Genomic DNA, 17,564 nt, shown 5'->3' on the forward strand with positions numbered 1-17,564 from the left:
AAGCTACAGAAGTGTCATTTAAAAAAAAAAAAATTGTAATAGAAAAAAGAGTCAGAGGACGTGAAGTTTTCTTCGGCTTGTTGTTTGACTCCTTTCGTCTGACTGTCTTTTTCAGTCTTTGGTCTTTGGGTTGGGACTTATCCCCATGGCTATGTTATAATAAAGAATATCCAAGGCAAAAGCAGTAAGACTGGCTTTGCCTTCTTTTCCTGTCTCCTCTTTGTCAAGCCACGTCTCATTAGGGCAGCGCGTGGGCCTGTTCTGTTCTTTGGTACCATCACCCACCATCACCGAGCTCAGGGTCTGACACACAGTAGGAGCTCAGTAAAGATTTGATGAATAAAAGGCTGTGTTAGGTGCCCAGGGGAGGTCGTTTTGGCATTATCAGTCAAAGCTCATGGTGACCTTTGTACTTTGGCTTTGTGGATGGCCATGGAATCCATTCGCACCCTGAGATACAGCTGCTTCTAGAAAATGAGAGCTTGATTTCTTCCTGTGTAGTGCTAGCGGCAGAACCGACAAGGACGCCCTCATCCCCAGTTCCCAGGAATGCTCATCCAACTGTAGACTGGATTTCTAAAGCCTTCTCGAGTTGGTATGGCCAAGCACAGTGTGGGTGGTGTGAGTGTGTGTCTTTGAGTGTGCACCCGCATGCACGTGCGTACTCGCCTAAGCACACGATGGAATTGTGAAGAATTCCTCCGTGTTTTTATAAATCGTCCCTTTCTTCTTTCTGCCCCTGTAGTTTATTGGTAGGCCAGGGTGCAGAGGGGCCTCCAGCCTGGGCACAGGGCCCAGGCGAGCCGGCCTTCAGTGGCCTATTGTTTTCGGCCCCTTATTGCATGGACAGAGGGCTGGGGCTGGCACAGCTGCCTTCTTGGGGACCATTGTTTGTCTTTTTGCAGCAGCAGCAGCAGCAAAAGTCTGAAGCAGCACATTTTGCGCTGGACAGAGCAGCCATTCTGTTTTAGAGCTGCAAGCCTAGAGATGGCGGTGGTTGGAGTCTCCCTTCCGTGTCTGCGTGGATACCCTGAGGATGGAGACCAGGGAGGCTTCTCCTTCTAGGCAGGTTGCAGGACAGGGGAGATGCTCAGTGGAGGGTTTCACAAACCAACCACAGTGGCAGGTGGTATCTGTTAGCAGAGACTCTTCTGTTCCTGGATCGGGGGTGGAATATCATTGCGTTCTCACTTTCTCTGGCCTCTGGGCATATTGGCAGACCTCAGCGTGTGCTCCCAGGACAAGGAAAGCACTTCCTCCAAAGTTGTTCTGTAGAGTAGATCCAGGAAGCAGGGAAGGGACCCAGCCCAGTTGTGGACTAGTTGAAACATGGGCTAGTTACCAAGTCAGTGGTCTAGTCCAAACTTGATTCTGAATCACCCCCCGCCCAGCTGGAAGGTCGAGAAGGGGATGTTCCGGGGGTGGGAGCCATGGACACTGTAATTTACCCAGAAGTACTTTCAGAGACTCCAGACTTGTGTTCTGTTTCTTTTGTTTCCCTGACCGACCCACAGTCAGCCTCTTTGACAAGTTAGACAAGCCTTAATTTAGCTTCAACCCCACTTGCACCTAATTGTATGACCCTTTGGTAAATGACTTAACAGGTCTTATTTCATTTTTCTTACCTGTGTAATCAGGATAATTGGGGAGACCTAATGGGATACTTGTGGAGATTAAATGAGATGATGTATGTAAAGCCCCGTAAAAGGTGTTCGGTAAACACATGCTCCCCTTCTCTCAGGATCCCTGAGGGGATGCCTAAGGGCGGGGTGCACTTTGTATTGTGCTGCCCACTAGAGGCACCTGAGAAAGTCAGGGTGGAATTCTGTGTTGGTTGGATGTGCTTGGGGGCTTCTTAGATTAATGCACATATTTCAGAGGCCTCCTATAAAGTGCTAATTCCTGGACAGGACAACCCTGGGGTGGCCTATCTCTGGAACTTCATAGGTATTGTGGGAATTTGCCCAGCCCCCTCTTGTTTTGGTGGAGGGTGGGCATCATCCATTCTATGGGGTTCCTTTCCGCTCTCCTGGTTAGTGAGATTATTGAGGGGAAGTCTTGGGTGAATTATAGGGGACTCAAAGGGGGCTGACAGCCCCTTACCCATCCACATCCTCTTGCAAATCTGGGACTGACTGGGTGGGCTCTTTGTCCTAAGATGCCCTGATTCCTCCTTAATGAACAAGTTGTAAGTAATATCATTGAGCATTGTGAACGTGGTCTCCACCCATAGTTTGCCCATCCAGTGGCTACTACTGCCAGCTTCTACTTCTGCCTGTCGATAGCAGAAGGGGTACAGATGCCTCTAGGAATAGTTTTGACAAGGGCTGTTGCCTTTAAGAGGCCCCGAAACCCCTGGCAAAAACTAGATGCCTGATATGCCCTCTGCAGCTCTTCCTCCCAACACCCTTGTAATCAGACTCCCCAAAAACACAGAACAAGAGAGCTTTGATGAGTGATGAGGTAGGCGGCTTTTCTGCTCAGCCTTCTGTCTGCTTGAAACAATCCTCCGGTGCTCAGTTTCAGTTCAGGTAAGGTTACTGTAAGGTTTGATTGGCATTGGTGGTTGGCGAGGGGGAGGCATGGGGATGCAGAGGGTGAGAACCGCACTTAGAGATCACCCGAGATCACCCATGAAGTACCAGATACTTATGCTACATTCTGATATGAGTAAAAAAAGAGACAAAAATGAAGATAAGGATAGATTACGGACCCCTAGCCACTTCAAGGCAAAGCTAAATGTGCCATTTGCCTATCCATCATTGTTTCGTAAGCGTGGTGGGCAGAACTTTCAACATCAGAGCTGTGATCCTGGCTTTGCCTCTGGTTTATCCACAGCTCAGGTGAAAACTCTAGATCCCCCCGTCACCCCTGCTCCCATGCATTACATAGCATAGGCAGAAAGCATTTTTATAACCCTGCTATTATGGAAATGAATTTGGAGCGTGCATAAGGAAAGGCATAATAATATAGGTGCTCTTTTTTCCTGGGACTGGAGTCATTGCCACAAGCGAATGCACTGGAGCTGAGCAGGCTTGCAGGGAAAGGGATAAAAGAAATGGCTCCATTGCGGCTCAAACGGGGATTGGGATATAACTTCAGCAGGATGTGCACTGCAGGCCTTCTCTGAGCTGAAAAACAGTCTGGTTTTGGCATGCTGCTTCTTGCGGGTGCCAGGGCTCTTGTCAGTAACAAATACTGTATTGCATTTGAGGCAGATCTGGTTGCATCTGGAGCTACCATTGCTGCGGTCCCAGAGAGGGTGTTTGCTAGCCCTGTGTGAGGACTCTTGGCTAGGCAGAAATCTGTCAAGCTAAACTTCACCTGAAACATGTCTAACTTTGACACAGCAGGGGCTCTGAGCATCACTGAGGATGAGGCAACCGCTGTATGAGTGATATTTGTTGAGAACAAATGAACTTCTTGAAGATTGATTGACATTCTGTGATTGGAAACTATGGAATCTGATTGACAGTGAAAGAGTTGCTTGCCTAGAAGTCTGGTGCTTGTTTCATTCTTGATTGCCACTAGTTGACCTTGGGCAGGACCCTGTCTCCATTAAAATATCCTGACCCTCGCCCTCCCTCTTGGAGATGTGGAAAAACTTGTGTTTATGTATTTAGTTTTTAAGTTTATTTATTTACGTTTGAGAGAGAGAGAGAGCACGAGCTGGGGAGGGACAGAGAGAGGGAGACATAGAATCCGAAGCAGGCTGCAGACTCTGAGTTGTCAGCACAGAGCCCGACGCAGGACTTGAACTCACGAACTGTGAGATCATGACCTGAGCCAAAGCTGGATGCTCAACCGACTGAGCCACCCAGGCTACTTGTGGAAAAACATTTTGAAATGATGGGAGAAAGTATAAAAAGTAGGAGCTTGGGCTCTAGAGTCAGTCTCTCTGGTTGAATCCCAGTTACATTACTTTAATAGCTTGACTTCCTTAAGAGTCAGTTTTCTCATCTTTAAAACGGGGATGAAAGTAGTACCTTCCTAATAGGATGGAGATAAATCATTAGGCTCTCAGCCAAACAGAACCCAAATTCTGGCACTGTGCCAGAAACACAGTAAATTGCTCAATAAATGGTAACTGAATATTAAGTGTCTAATAAGCAGTTTCTCTTAAATGATTCAGCAGACTCCTGGTTCCAGGTTCTTCAGGGGTCCAAAAAGAGTTGGTGGAATTTTTGGAGGTGCTTCCTATCATATGGCCATTTTAAGCTTTCGGCTTGTTATTTTATTTTTTTCCGTTAAAGGCATTAAGTTCCCACCTGAATGGAAGGGGTCAATGTTAGTGTGTATGTATTTGGTTTTGTTTAGTTTTCTTTTGAGGGATTCCACCTGACTGGCCGGCCTGGTTTCTGTTGCAGAGATCCGCACTCAGCTCACAGAGCAGATGAAATGCCTGGACCAGCAGTGTGAGCTCCGGGTACAGCTGCTGCAGGACCTCCAGGACTTCTTCCGGAAGAAGGCCGAGATCGAGATGGACTACTCTCGCAACCTGGAGAAGCTGGCCGAGCGCTTCCTGGCCAAGACGCGCAGCACCAAGGACCAGCAGTTCAAGTAGGGGCTCTGGTTGTTTCGTGCGGAGACCTGAGACGGGGCTTGGGGCGGGAGGGAGGCAGGGTGTGCCGCCTAAACCCTCCTGCATTCACGACGGTGCCCCGGGGACTTCAGGTTGGCTGAGGGCTGAGAGCCCTCTGGGACTTCTTTTCCAGATTGGTCTTTCGTGCAGGTCAGGATCCTGGAGAGCTCAGAAGAGATGATGAACTGTGCTGATAATAACAGCAGACACTTTCATAGTTCTTCCTATGTGCTAAATGTGGTTCTAAGGGTTTTTATATGTATGTTAACTCATTTAATCTCCCCGGCAAGTTCGTATGTTGGTTGTTGTAGTCTCCCCAACTTACAGATGAGGAAACTGAGTCATAAGGAAGTTAAAGAACTTGCCTTAGGTCTCTCTCTCTCTCTCTCTCACTCACACACACACACACACACACACACACACACACACACACCCCTCGTACATCAATATCAATCAATATCAGAGCTGGGATTCAAACCAAGGCAGTCTGAAGTCTGACTCCAGAGTCTCTCTCTCTCTCTCTCTGAATCTCTGAGTCTCTCTGAATCTCTCTGTCTCTGTCTCTGTCTCTCTCTCTCTCTCACACACACACACACACACACACATGCACACACACGCATTCACACACTCCTAGTACATCAGTAGCAGAGCTGGGATTCAAACCAAGGCAGTCTGGCTCCAGAGTCTGTGTTCTTAACCATTTCGCCAAACTGTCTTTAACTGGAAGAAATGAATGATGCTCTAGCATACATCTGACTCATTGCCCAGACAGTTGCAAAGGTCTATCCCTTGCATAGTATTTTATGCAAGTGACCCATTCACTCTGTTCTCACTGCTATTGCTGTAGTTTAGATCATCATTATTGCTGTCTGAATGATTGCTTTACTTACTGTATCATCCGCAGCAGAGGTTCTCAACTCTGGCTTCATATTAGAATTCCCTGGAGAGCTTTTTGAAAATGCTGAAATCTGGGCCCCCTTCCAGAGCAATGAAGTCAGAATCTCTGGGAGCAGGGCCTGGGTAACAGTATGGTGTAAAAGCTTCCCAGATGATTCTAACGAACAACTAGTGTTGAGGACCACGGTGTACAGCTTCTCCCCGTTCCAACCTGCCTGGCCCACTGTTATCACATTTAGTTTTCCTGGAACACACTGGGGATCCCGCGGTTTCTCTGTGCAGTGGCTTCCCACTGTCTGTGTTCTTGACACTCAGCGTGTGGTCTCCCAATATCGGCACCACCTAGGATGCTGGGAATACAGAATCTCAGGTCCTGCTCCCAGATCTACAGCGACAGGATACTCAGGTGATTTGTGTGCACATTGAAGTTTGAGAAGTGCTGCTCTGTTTACAAGGGTATACACTCTCTGGCTTGTTCTTTGAGCCCCTGTACATCTGACCTGGACTAGCTTTCCAACCTTACTTCCTGTTGTTTTTTTCCCCTACTATACCATAGCCAAACAAAGCATTAACTTCAGTGGACCTTTGCCCATCCTGTCATTTGAACTTAGGTACCCGTTGTTCACATCTATGCATGTCAGGGACATAGACCTGTTTTAAGAATCATGTTCCAAGAAGCTTTCTTGATTCTCCCAGAAGAATGTTCTCCCTTTTCTGAATTCTTACAGCATTTTATTTGTTCTTTTATTAGGGCAGTCAGCACTGTCTGCCTGATATTATCTTCTCTTAGTGGACTATATAAGCCTTTCTGATTCGTTTTCCAGTCTCCCATAGTGCCTAGTGTAATATGTGGTATATAATAAATGCTTACTAAACACTATTGGATGAGTAAATGAATGAATGAGGTTACAAGTGAATGCCAAGTGTGTCTCATTTTCCTCCATTTTCTATTTTTGTTTATCATATCACCCTAATAATTTGGGACACAAATTATCCTTAACAAACCAGCTCTGGGCAATGACTATGGAGAGGCTAAGTTTGAGGACAACACGTGACACTCTCAAAATAAGCCAGCATGCGAATTTCCTCCACATGTTTTGTCCTCAGAGCTCCTTAGCTTTCCCAAGTTCTGTTCTCTTTACATAAGCAATCCTAAGGGAATAAAATGTTATTTTAGTATATGATGAACGAAGATTTTGGAGAGAAATCATTTGCTTTAGAAAGAGGGGACTCAAAGTTGGATTTATTCTGTTGGTAAGCTACTCCTTAAAATCGCATTTGATTTTTAGGACTATATCATATTTTCAGCTCAAGGACATATTTGCTACAAATTAAGGTACAGATGTGTTCATCTGTAAGTCAGCTGAATTGCTCTGATTAAGATCACATGCAAGGAATAGGGTGTTTTCTCCAAAGCTGGAAGAATTGAATTCCCTTCTCACAGAGCCTGGTACCTGGCTTCATTTTCCCCCAAACAACTAGTGGGTATTTATTAAGAGCCATCTGTGTACTCTGTATTGTACAGGCATTGGAAAATACAAGGGAAGTTTATTGTGTGTCTCCATAGGAGGCCATATCTGGCTGGGGAGGAAAGATTTTTAATACAAGAAGCAACTAGAGAGTAAAGCAATAATGATCTCATTAAGAAATCATAGAAATCATTGGTTATGTGTAGAATATAGACGTGATGAGAGGTCAGAGATAAATCATCAGAGAGACACATAAAGGTAATGGAATAGTCGGGAGAGTTTCCATGAAGCAAGTGGGACTTAGGCTAGGCTTTAAAGGTAGATTTGTGTAGGAGAGAACCACAGCACGTGCAGGTGAGAGGAAGCAGGAGCGTTTGCTGGTGAGGGGGTACAGGGACCAGTGAGGGACCCAGCTTCATTAAAAGGAAGTTCCTTTCCCATTCATTCAACAAATGTCCATCACACATTCCTCGAACTCCTTCAGTCCAGACACTGGGCCTTGGGACATAGTGGTGAGCTAGCGCTGTCTCTTGCATGCGGCACTTACAACAGGATGAGGAAACGGGCATTGAACAAATCGCACAGTTGGATCAGTTGAGGTAAGTGTTGAGGAACAGAAGTACAAGGCGCTAGAAGAACTTGTAAGGGGGACTTCACTCCTTTTGCTGTCACTGTATGGCTAGTTTACTTTAATAACTTCCTGTCTGATCTCCTGAGTTGCAAGCTATTTACCCAACAAACCCCTTTTAAGTACCTACTGGGTGCTGCCCTCTGCGCTCATTCCGGTGGAGACTCAGGTGAACTCTGGATTCCTGGCTAACCGAGAAGAGAGACACGTGGCAATGTCACGAGCAAAGGGCTTCAGTAGAGGTCGGAGCGAAATATTATGAGAACAGAGATATTTACAAAAGCAGTGGAAAACAAGTTTAGGTAAGTGGAGTAGACACCAAATAACAGCTCCGTGATAGACAGGCAGAGGAGTTCAGGTTCGACGCGACAGCATGGTAATGAGGGCTCTCGGTTCTTGAGTGGGGAGAGCAGGAGGTAGAGTTTCTGTTCCTGTAGAAGAGGAAACAGCGCGGGACTATTGGCAGCCTTGCCGTGTTCGTTTATAATGTGTAACGGGGTGGGTGTGTAAAAGATCATGTCCACCCACCATACAAAGTGCCCCAAGTGCAGGGGGAAGAGACATTTCTTCAGGTTGGGGACTGGGCGGGGCTTCATGGAGGTGAAGTTCGTGGATGGGAAATGGGAAAATACAAGTGTGAGTGCTAGGTGCTGGTCCAATGGCTTGAATTCAATCGAGACAGTGTAGAAGTTGTAGAAAGAGGATAGAAAGATGGGGGAGGAGGCATTTCAGGCAGAGAGAACGGGGATGGTAAAGGCACAGAGCTGGAAAAACGAGGCCGGTGGGTAACTCATCCGTTTTGCTGAAGAGCAGAAATAACAAATGCAATCGTGAAATAAGCTTGGAAAAATTGGTAGGGGCTTGATCACAGTGGTCTGGGAACACCAGGTGATAGGGTTTATTCTGTAAGCATGGGGAGCCATTGATAGTTTTTGAGCAAGGAACATAATTATGGCTGTGCTTTGGGAAGGTAACTATGGCAACACTGCATAAGATCAATCGGAGGGGAGAGACAGGGTAGCAGGAGGCCTGTTGAGGAGTTATGGCCGTGAGCCTAAGGTTAACATGGGCCTAACCTGAAGTCGTGCCCTCGGAATTAGAAATGTGAGGGCAAGAAGCGATCAAACTCAGAGAAACTAGGACAGAAGAAGGGCTGTGGGTGTCCTGGGTCTCTGGAGTGGTAATTGTACTGTATTTTCATTCAGCTGGTGCAGTGTAGCCTCGATTTTGCTGACTCTAGGGCTGATCCCTAGAATAGTTCATTCTCTGCCCAGAGCGTCTCAGCGGGCACTCGTCACCTCCCCCGGAGCTGTAGCAGCTGTTGGCCCAGCAATGCCATGGATTTGTCTCTCTGTGCTGCCAGGAGAACAGCTGCCAGCGGCAGCTCTGGACAGACGCATCTTAGGGACCTGGAAACTATTCAAGTCGGCCTGGGGTAGGGTGGCCAGGGCCAGAGTCCGTCTATATGGACCCGCCGTGCCCTTTTCAGACCAGTGTCTCAGCCTGGCTGGATCTCAGCCTCTCATGCTCAGTTTGGTTGGTTATTCAGTTACAGTTTTAAGTGACTACATTTAGGGACACACATTGCTGGACTGCTTTTTTTCTTTTTCTTTTGGACAACTTCTTACCCTGGAAGCCATTAGCCTGTCACTCTTTGGCTTTGCTTCCTATTCTGCTTTGCTCCTGCTCACCTTTTGTCCTCTCCCACACTGTGCTCTGTGCAAACACCCTCATTAAAGCCCACACAGCTCTGACTCCATTGCAGAGTCTGACCCTGTGGTCCCATCACGCTCCTTCTCTTCCCCCTCCCCCACAGAAAGAGTGAGAGATGCTGCAGATAGAACTACATAGTGTTTATTTGATTCCACCGTATTCTGCTTTGTTTAAGATAGGGAACATGGCTTCCTCCATCCATTTGAATTGTGGGTGAACCCTCTTCATGTCTGAAATTCTATCCGCCTGGTTTGATTAAGAGCAGAGATAAAATGCTATGTGAGGGTAGGAAGTCTTCCTAGGGAAGATGTTCTTGCATTTTCTTTGGCTCTTTGAAGAGTATAAATGTATTCCTATTTGTTGCTGAGCCTTTGATTGTCTCTTTTAAGTGGAATCTGTGTTAATATTGCTCAGCGGGACTCTAATTGATAATGCCTTGGCTGGTTTTTTGTTGGTTTTTTTTTTTTTTAACATGGACTTGCTGTAAATTACCTTTCAGTCTTAGCTCACTTGGTTTTGATCTCCTACTTTTAATGGCTCAGTTCTTCTTCTTCTTTTTTTTTTTTTCCTGTTGAGTCTTTAGAGGAATACTCCTACATTGCTATCCTGCTGTGTTCTTTCCAGAGACCTTATGCTACTTTAAAACCCACTGCCAACATTTTTTCTGTCTTTCTTCCAGCTTTTTATTTTTCTCAATAACAAATATTTGTTGAATATTTTTAAGGTATTGTTCTAGACTCTAAAAGGAGGGAGATCCAAAGAAATAGAAGTCGTGGTTCTTTCCCACATGACTTTATAGTCTAGTCAGGGATAAATTGTACCTAAATACAATAGCAGAACTTCAATATAAGGCAACATGTGGTAAGTACCAAGTGTGTGCTATAGAAGGGATGGTGCACAGTTCGAAGGGTCAGGAAACTTCCAGGGAGGAAGTGGAATCTGAACCAGACATTGAAGAAAATGGACAGGATTTTGATAGACGGAGACAGAGGCAGGGGGAGGATGTTGTAGGCCGGGAGGGGCACAGCAGGAGGAAAATACAAAGCACCAGTGAGTAGACTGGTTTGGCTGGTTAACAAGAGTATATGGAAGAATTGGACAAAGGTAGACAGGACCATATTGTGGAGGGCCTTGACTTTTGACTAAGGTTTGGTGCTATGCAATAGACACTGGAAACCACTGAAGGTTTGAATAGCTAGTTGTCCAAGCCGAGGCATGAACTCTGCTTACAGAAGATTGACCTTAACCTTAATGGTGGTGAATTGCTAAATGACTGGAAACTTGAGACGGTGACACCAGTTGCCACAGTATATAATAAAGATCTAAATTAGGGTGGGATGGTAGGAATGAAAAGAATAGAAATTGATCCTTCGGACCATTTAGCAAATATGTGTTGTGTTCTTACTATGTAACAGACACATGCCAGGCAGGACAGATACTGCCCCCTGCACTCCTGGAGCTTACAGTCTAGAGACAGATGGAAAACACCTGGTGCAGGAAGAATCTACAGGAATTGCTGACAGATGGGATTCAGGTTTCAAGTGAGCTCAGAAGCACAAAAGAAAGAGGGCTGTGAAGTTTCTTTTGGACTTGGGTGACTGGTAGATTAATGGTGCCGTTAATAGAAATACCGAAGTTAGGAGGAGTTGTTTTTTGAAGGGCATATGAGAGATTTGGTTTTTGGATGTGAAGTTTAAGACACTGGAAGGATATCGAACATGGAATTTTCAATAATTGATAGAAAATGAATAGATGTATTCAGGGCTGAAGTCTGGGTTGTTGGTAGATATTTGGGCATGTTCATAGAGAGGTGATGGTCGAGGCTGTGGCACGTTCTGATTTCCCAGGGTTTAGGGGGAGAAAGGGGAAAACATCTTTCATATTGTCTGTAGTACTCAGATTGCAGAGAATGAAAAGTGATTTAAAAGATGTATTTGTGCGTTCATTCAATTCGCATTTTGGGGACCAGGCATTGCTCTAGGTTAGGGATATATCCAAGACAGTATCCTATTCTCACTAACATGAAATTAGCAGGACATTAAAGGGACACATGGAGAGTAAACCTGCTTATTTGGCTGCTTATGAGTTGTGCAACTACGGGAAGGGAGGTGAGGGAGCAGGACCCAGGTATCTCAGGAATCTGGTAGACATCAACCTGCAATACGCCTTTCAGTGGGAGGTTAGGTACACAATTAATTAGAGAGAAATTCTTGTAGAGTCCATGTTCTTGGCCCTGGGCCCAGTATTTGACTGTGCACCGTCTCTGTGGTTACGTCACCTATTGCTGATGGATTTTTCCTCTGGAGTTAAGTTCAGAGTTGTTCATCAGCCTCACAGGATAGCATTGGGTTGAAAAGCAGAGTCAGTTGGCCATGGAGATTGCTACAGCTGTGATTTCAAGTCAGAAAAGGGTGGAGGACCAGAAAGTTCCTCCTTGAGTATGGGGTGACTTTGAGAGGGAAGTAGGAGGAAGCATGAAGTTGCCAGAAGGGAGAACCCCTCACTTCCCGGGACCAGTGTGTCACTCATTCATTTTGGACATATTTGGGAGCTGTTTGTTCCCTCAGGGGAGGTTTTGCCCAGATGTAGCATCTGGTGTTGAGCAAGGATTGGCTTCCCTCTGCCATGGCTCAAGCTGCCTTTATTTAGAAACGAACAAAAGGTCCCCTGGTGACTCTCTTGCTGGCCTGCTCCATACAGAACTTAGGTGGTGGTTGGGTCCTTTTTGGAAGACTTGGGAGCTCTCCTTACACGTGAACAGAGCAGGATAGAAGAGACACAAGAAGGCAGTTTGGGGGGGTGGGCGGTCAGCAAGACAGAGTGCTGGCCAGTCTTTGGAACAGAGAAAGAATTCATTTGCAAGCTCTTCGGGAGGCTTTATAACTTAGCAGGAAAAGCCGAGCGTTTAATCCAGACACATTTAGGTCTGAATCCTGACTCTCCCGCTTACAGCCGTGTGACCTTGAGCAAATCACTTACACCCTTCTAGCTTCCGTTTACTCGTCTATGAAATGCAGAGAGTAATACTTACCTCGAAGAGGTTGTTTAAGGATTGGATATAATATATGTGAAGCACTAGCCTCATGCCTATAACTTACTAAATGCTCAAAAAATGGTAGCTGATGTAATTATCATCGCCACAGAAGGAGTATAGTGTGGTACTCAAGATCACAGGTTCCGGAACCAGATTTCCTGGATTTGCAATCTTAGATTTCCCACTTACTAGCTGTGTGATTTTAGATGAAGGTTCTTAGTTGCCTCAGTTTCCTCATCTGTAAATTGAGGATAATAATAGTGCTCATGGAGTCATTCTGCTGAGTAAGAGAATTAATACATGTGAAGCCCTTAGGACAGCACTTAGTACATAGTAAGTATAAATAGCAATGACTGCTTCGGTACTCAGGAGATGGGACTGAACATAGTTACACTGGGTAAAACCCTGATAGATTAGATTTACCATTCATTTCCTGTGCTGAGTTAAACATTTTTTTTTTAATTTTTTTTTTTTAACGTTTATTTATTTTTGAGACAGAGAGAGAGCATGAACAGGGGAGGGTCAGAGAGAGGGAGGCACAGAATCCGAAACAGGCTCCGGGCTCTGAGCTGTCAGCACAGAGCCGGACGCGGGGCTCGAACTCACAGACTGCGAGATCATGACCTGAGCCAAAGTCGGACGCTTCACCGACTGAGCCACCCAGGAGCCCCGAGTTAAATATTTTTTTAAAGTTTATTTATTTTGAGAGAGAGAGAGAGCATGCACACGTGCAGGGGAGGGGCAGAGAGAGAGAGAGAGAGGGAGAGAGAGAGAATCCGAAGCAGGGGCTTGATCCCACAGACTGTGAGATCATGACCTGAGCTGAAATCAAGAGTCGGATGCTTACAACTGAGCCACCCAGGCACCCCCAGAGTTCAGCATTCTTAAACGTGGCCCCAGATGATATCATGTCAGTCTCCCTTTTCCTCAATGACCGCTGTGAGTGGGCCCTTGTGAATGACAAACTCATCCTCCTTCCTGATTTTTATGATGTGGCTGTATTGGCAGGAAATATGCAATTATGTCACATAATTATATGCCCAGTTCCTATAAAAACTCAGCAATTGTACATTTTGTCCTATAAGCTGTCATGTTCACAAAGTGTCATGAGCTACATTAAACCAGGTAGTTAATCCTGGCATGTTACCTTTAGATCCAGACTCATAATCCTCAAGAGGAGGAAATTTGTCTTACGCTCACCCTCTGATTCCCTTGTCCTCACAGAGTCGCTAGTTAGCACTAATTGCCAAATCATTGGGTTTCTATAAAGGTATAGTGCTGAGGTCCCAATTGCAACCTGGGTGGATAAAAAGCACGCTGGTCCTGTTCAGCCTCCTGCAGCGGCCACCAACCATACCAGCCGGCCAGCTCTGTCCCAGCCTCGGTCCTGAGCATCACAGATTGTGGTTTACTGGGTTGCCTCCTGAGGCCAAACAGAAGCTCCTACGCTTCTGCATAGATGGCTTTGTATTATCCTTTTAGGGTAGGGAATGATAGAGGGCAGTTGGGAGCAAACATGCTTTAATGAGCAGTTGGGGGATGCTGGAGACACTGAGGGCTTCCTATGTCTCCCAGTCTCCGCCATTGGAATGCTAGCAGGACACGCCTCAGGCTTTCGGCTTTGCTGGAGCACAGACGCTGCTGATCATGTCCCTTAACAACAGGGCTGGGGTGCAGGGAACTTCCAGTATTTGTTTTCTCGTCTCTTGTAAGTCCCATAATAATTCCATAGTAGACACAGGAAGCGATGTGCATCTGGTTCGAGGGATCTTTAATTTTCAGGAATTCACAGCCAATTAAATGAATTGACTTTGATCCAGTTCCCTTTTAAAGGCAAAAGCCATGTCATCTTTATTGGAAGCTGACTGCGTTAAGTGGGAGGGTTTACAAGATAAGAAGAAAAGACAGTCTCTGCCGTAAGGACTTTCATAATTAAAACGGGGGGTGGGGGGTGGGGGATCAGATAGCAGGCTGAGAGAGAATAATAAGAATACATATGCGCATGGGCACATGAATCTAAAAATAGGACCCCATCTAAGGCAGGTTCTAGTAGTCACCGGGAAGGGAGGGAGGGTAGATTACTCGGGAGGGCCTCGTGCTTGGCTTAGGCAGGGAAGGGTAAAAGATAGCAGTTATGTTCTCAATTAGATTTGGTCCCAAGTTAATTGGAGTAAAGACTTTAATATCTAATTCCTGCACTGTGCTGAAGTCTCATGCTGTGAAGAGAAACAGAGTCATATGGGAAGAGCTCAGTGTTAATGAAGGATTTAGGGAGAATGAGAAAAAAGGAGGGTTTGGATTTCTCAGAGTTGAAAAAGGATCATTCTTTCTGCTACCTCCTGCCCTTTTACACCGCCACCAATCATTGGATCACTGCCCCCTCGGGTTTTAAACTCAAGGAAGATCAATGAGCACAGCTCTGCTTCTTAACATATTTTGGGTACAGCTGGTTAAAGAACCAGGATTAGAAAATGAATCGAACAAAGTAGGATTATCTTCAACAGTAGGATGCTGAGCTGTGTTTGCTGATGCCTACTTAAGCAGTTGGGACAGGGCATCCTTGCATGAAGTTCAGACATCCCTCCCTAGCAGCCTCTGTGTTAAAGGAGAGGTTGTGGAACAAGTCTGGCAGCTCTCAGCCTGAACCCTTGTAAACAACAGATGTTCCGAACTACTAAGTTCTGAGGGTAGGGGTGGGGGTTTCTGTTGGTGCTTAAAATTCTTTGAATTTACAGGCAGCATCTCAAAGATTTAGCAAAAGGAGGAAGTTGGACGGCATTGATTCTGCAGCATACAGGTGGAAATGATGCCTGAGACAGTTCCTTTGGAAGACAAAGCACATGCTATTGAGTGGACTCTGACAGAGAGACACTGAAACCCTGGAAGGCAGGCCCAGTTTAGAAGGATTCGGCTTCCTACGTATATTGACTTTCTGCCCTCCTCCCTGCCCCTCTTCTTGTGCATGGACCAGATTTGTCAACCACCTCCTTGCTTCTGTTTTGTCTGGTCATGGGTGGAAACGTATGCCCTTTCCTGCCACAGAGTCCCATGTACACATGCCTGCAGACAATCAGGGGCATGCCGTGTGGACTTTTGCATTAGCCGTTCGGGTTCTTATAACCTGGGGATTAATGGTATTGTTAGGGACTTTGTGTTGGCTGCTAACCTTATTCTTGTACGTTCTCAATGTTAGTTTTGCCAGGTCTCCATTGCACCATTAATTGGAGGTGATTGAAGATAATGTTCCTTGTAGAGAATTCAGTTAGGCCTCTTTTCTCCCCACTCCACTCCCAGCCCCCAAACACACATACTGAGTTTCAAACTGGATGATAAATGCTTGGGGCACCTACTTTATTTACAGTGCAGTTCAGGGAAGCCATATGGAAAAAAGATACATAATACATATTTTTTTCTTTCTTTCTTTCTTTCTTTCTTTCTTTCTTTCTTTCTTTCTTTCTTTTTTTTTTTTAAGTAAGCTCTAGGCAGGGCTTGAACTCATGACCCTGAGATCAAGAGTCACATGCTCCACCTGCTGAGCCAGCCCGACACCCCTATAATACATCTTTAGTGGGCTTTCTTGGTACCAAATTAAAGAAGACTTTAGAAAATTTCTCCCCTTTAATCAAATGAAAAAAGCAATTTATCAGGTCTGGGACAGTTTTCAAGACACGCTGGTCAGGAAGTATTGCTTGAAAATCTCTCCTAGAACATCCTTGTACCTTGATTTCTTTTGAAAAACAAGTCCACTCCTGGCTCTTTTGTTCATTAACATAGAAAGTTTTGATGAACACCAATGCTGGGATGTGCGGCTCACCTATGCTTTTCAGCCAACATTTTTCAGCACTTTTTCTACACCAAGAGCTATGCTAGGAATTAAATACACACAGAATAAGCCACTAATCTAACGCACGGAAGTTAGCATTTAATGTGAAATATTTTAAGGTTGTGCATGTGTGTGCGCGTGTGCACACGTACATGTGTGTGCTCCGACAAGGTGCAGAGTTCAAGGTTGAGGAGCCAGAGCTGTTTGTTGAGTGACCCTGTAAATCACCTGTAGTATATGTGATCCAGTCATCAACACGTGGCTTCATCTTCATTATCAGTATTGACCAACAGGTTCTGGCAGGTCCTGGGATCACAGAGACATTTAGGACCCAGCTTCTGCCCTTAGGAGGCTCATTGTGTCACGAGGAAGACAGGAGATTTATATGGGAGAAAAAAAAAAAAGATAACACAAAGTAGCATACATTTAGTGCCAAAGCCAAGATGGGAGAAACGATTTCTTTTCATTTTTCTCCAAAATGGGATCTTTAAAAATTGTTTTTGGTATCATTTTAGACTTACAGAAAAGTTGCAAGAATAGTCAGAGAATTTCTGTCACTTACCCAGATTGCCCAAAATGTTAACATATTACTGCATTTGCTTTATGCTTCTTTCTCCCTCTCTCTCTCTGTACACAACTCATGCACATACATATTTTTTCTGAAACACTGAACATAAGTTGTAGACATGATGTCCCTTCACTCTCACATACTTCAATATGGATTTACTAAAAATAAGATGATTCTATGACACAATGACTAGTACAGGGGATCAATATTGATACAGTAACATTATATAATCCACAGATATTCCGATTTACCATTTATTCCAAAAACATTTTTTTGGCCAAAGAAAGTCCAAGATTATACATTTCATTCAGTTGCCCTGTCTCTTTAGTTTCCTTTGATGTGGAATGGTTCCCAAGTCTTTCACTGTATTTTAGGACATTGATATTTTGGGGGAGCATTCAGCTCAGTTATTTGTAGAATGCCCCTTAGTTGGGTATTTCTGCTAATGTTTGATATTTCTTTCTTTTTAAATTTTTTCATGTTTGTTTATTTTTGAGAGAGAGAGAGAGAGAGAGAGACAGTGTGAGCATGGAAGGAGCAGAGAGGGAGGGAGACACAGAATACGAAGCAGGCTCCTGGCTCTGAGCTGTCAGCACAGATCCCGACGCAAGGCTCGAACTAACCAGCCGTGAGATCATGACCTGAGCTGAAGTCGGCCTCTTAACCTATTGAGCCACCCAGGCGCCTTGTAATGGCTGATATTTCTTTATGATTACATTTATGTGCCTTGGGCACGAATACCGTAGAAGTGATGTTATATTCTTAGTGCCTAATATTAGGACTCACTTGCTGATGATTCCCCGTTACTGGTGATGTTAACTTTGATCATTTGGTTAGAGTGGTATCTGCC

At 45.2% G+C, this 17,564-nt stretch overlaps 1 protein-coding gene across 8 annotated transcripts in view; it reads left to right on the forward strand.

The window, feature by feature from the left end:
* SRGAP2 (SLIT-ROBO Rho GTPase activating protein 2) overlaps window positions 1–17,564 on the forward strand; it is a 233,044-nt gene that overhangs the window by 85,873 nt on the left and 129,607 nt on the right. For all 8 annotated transcript variants that reach the window (XM_015535288.2, XM_015535289.2, XM_015535290.2 and 5 more), the window contains exon 3: window positions 4,368–4,560. In XM_015535288.2, the coding sequence (XP_015390774.1) occupies window positions 4,368–4,560 (193 nt within the window). The remainder of the gene's footprint in view (window positions 1–4,367; window positions 4,561–17,564) is intronic.

This window comes from Panthera tigris, chromosome F3 (genome assembly GCF_018350195.1).
Source record: "Panthera tigris isolate Pti1 chromosome F3, P.tigris_Pti1_mat1.1, whole genome shotgun sequence".
Classification (NCBI taxonomy): domain Eukaryota; kingdom Metazoa; phylum Chordata; class Mammalia; order Carnivora; family Felidae; genus Panthera; species Panthera tigris.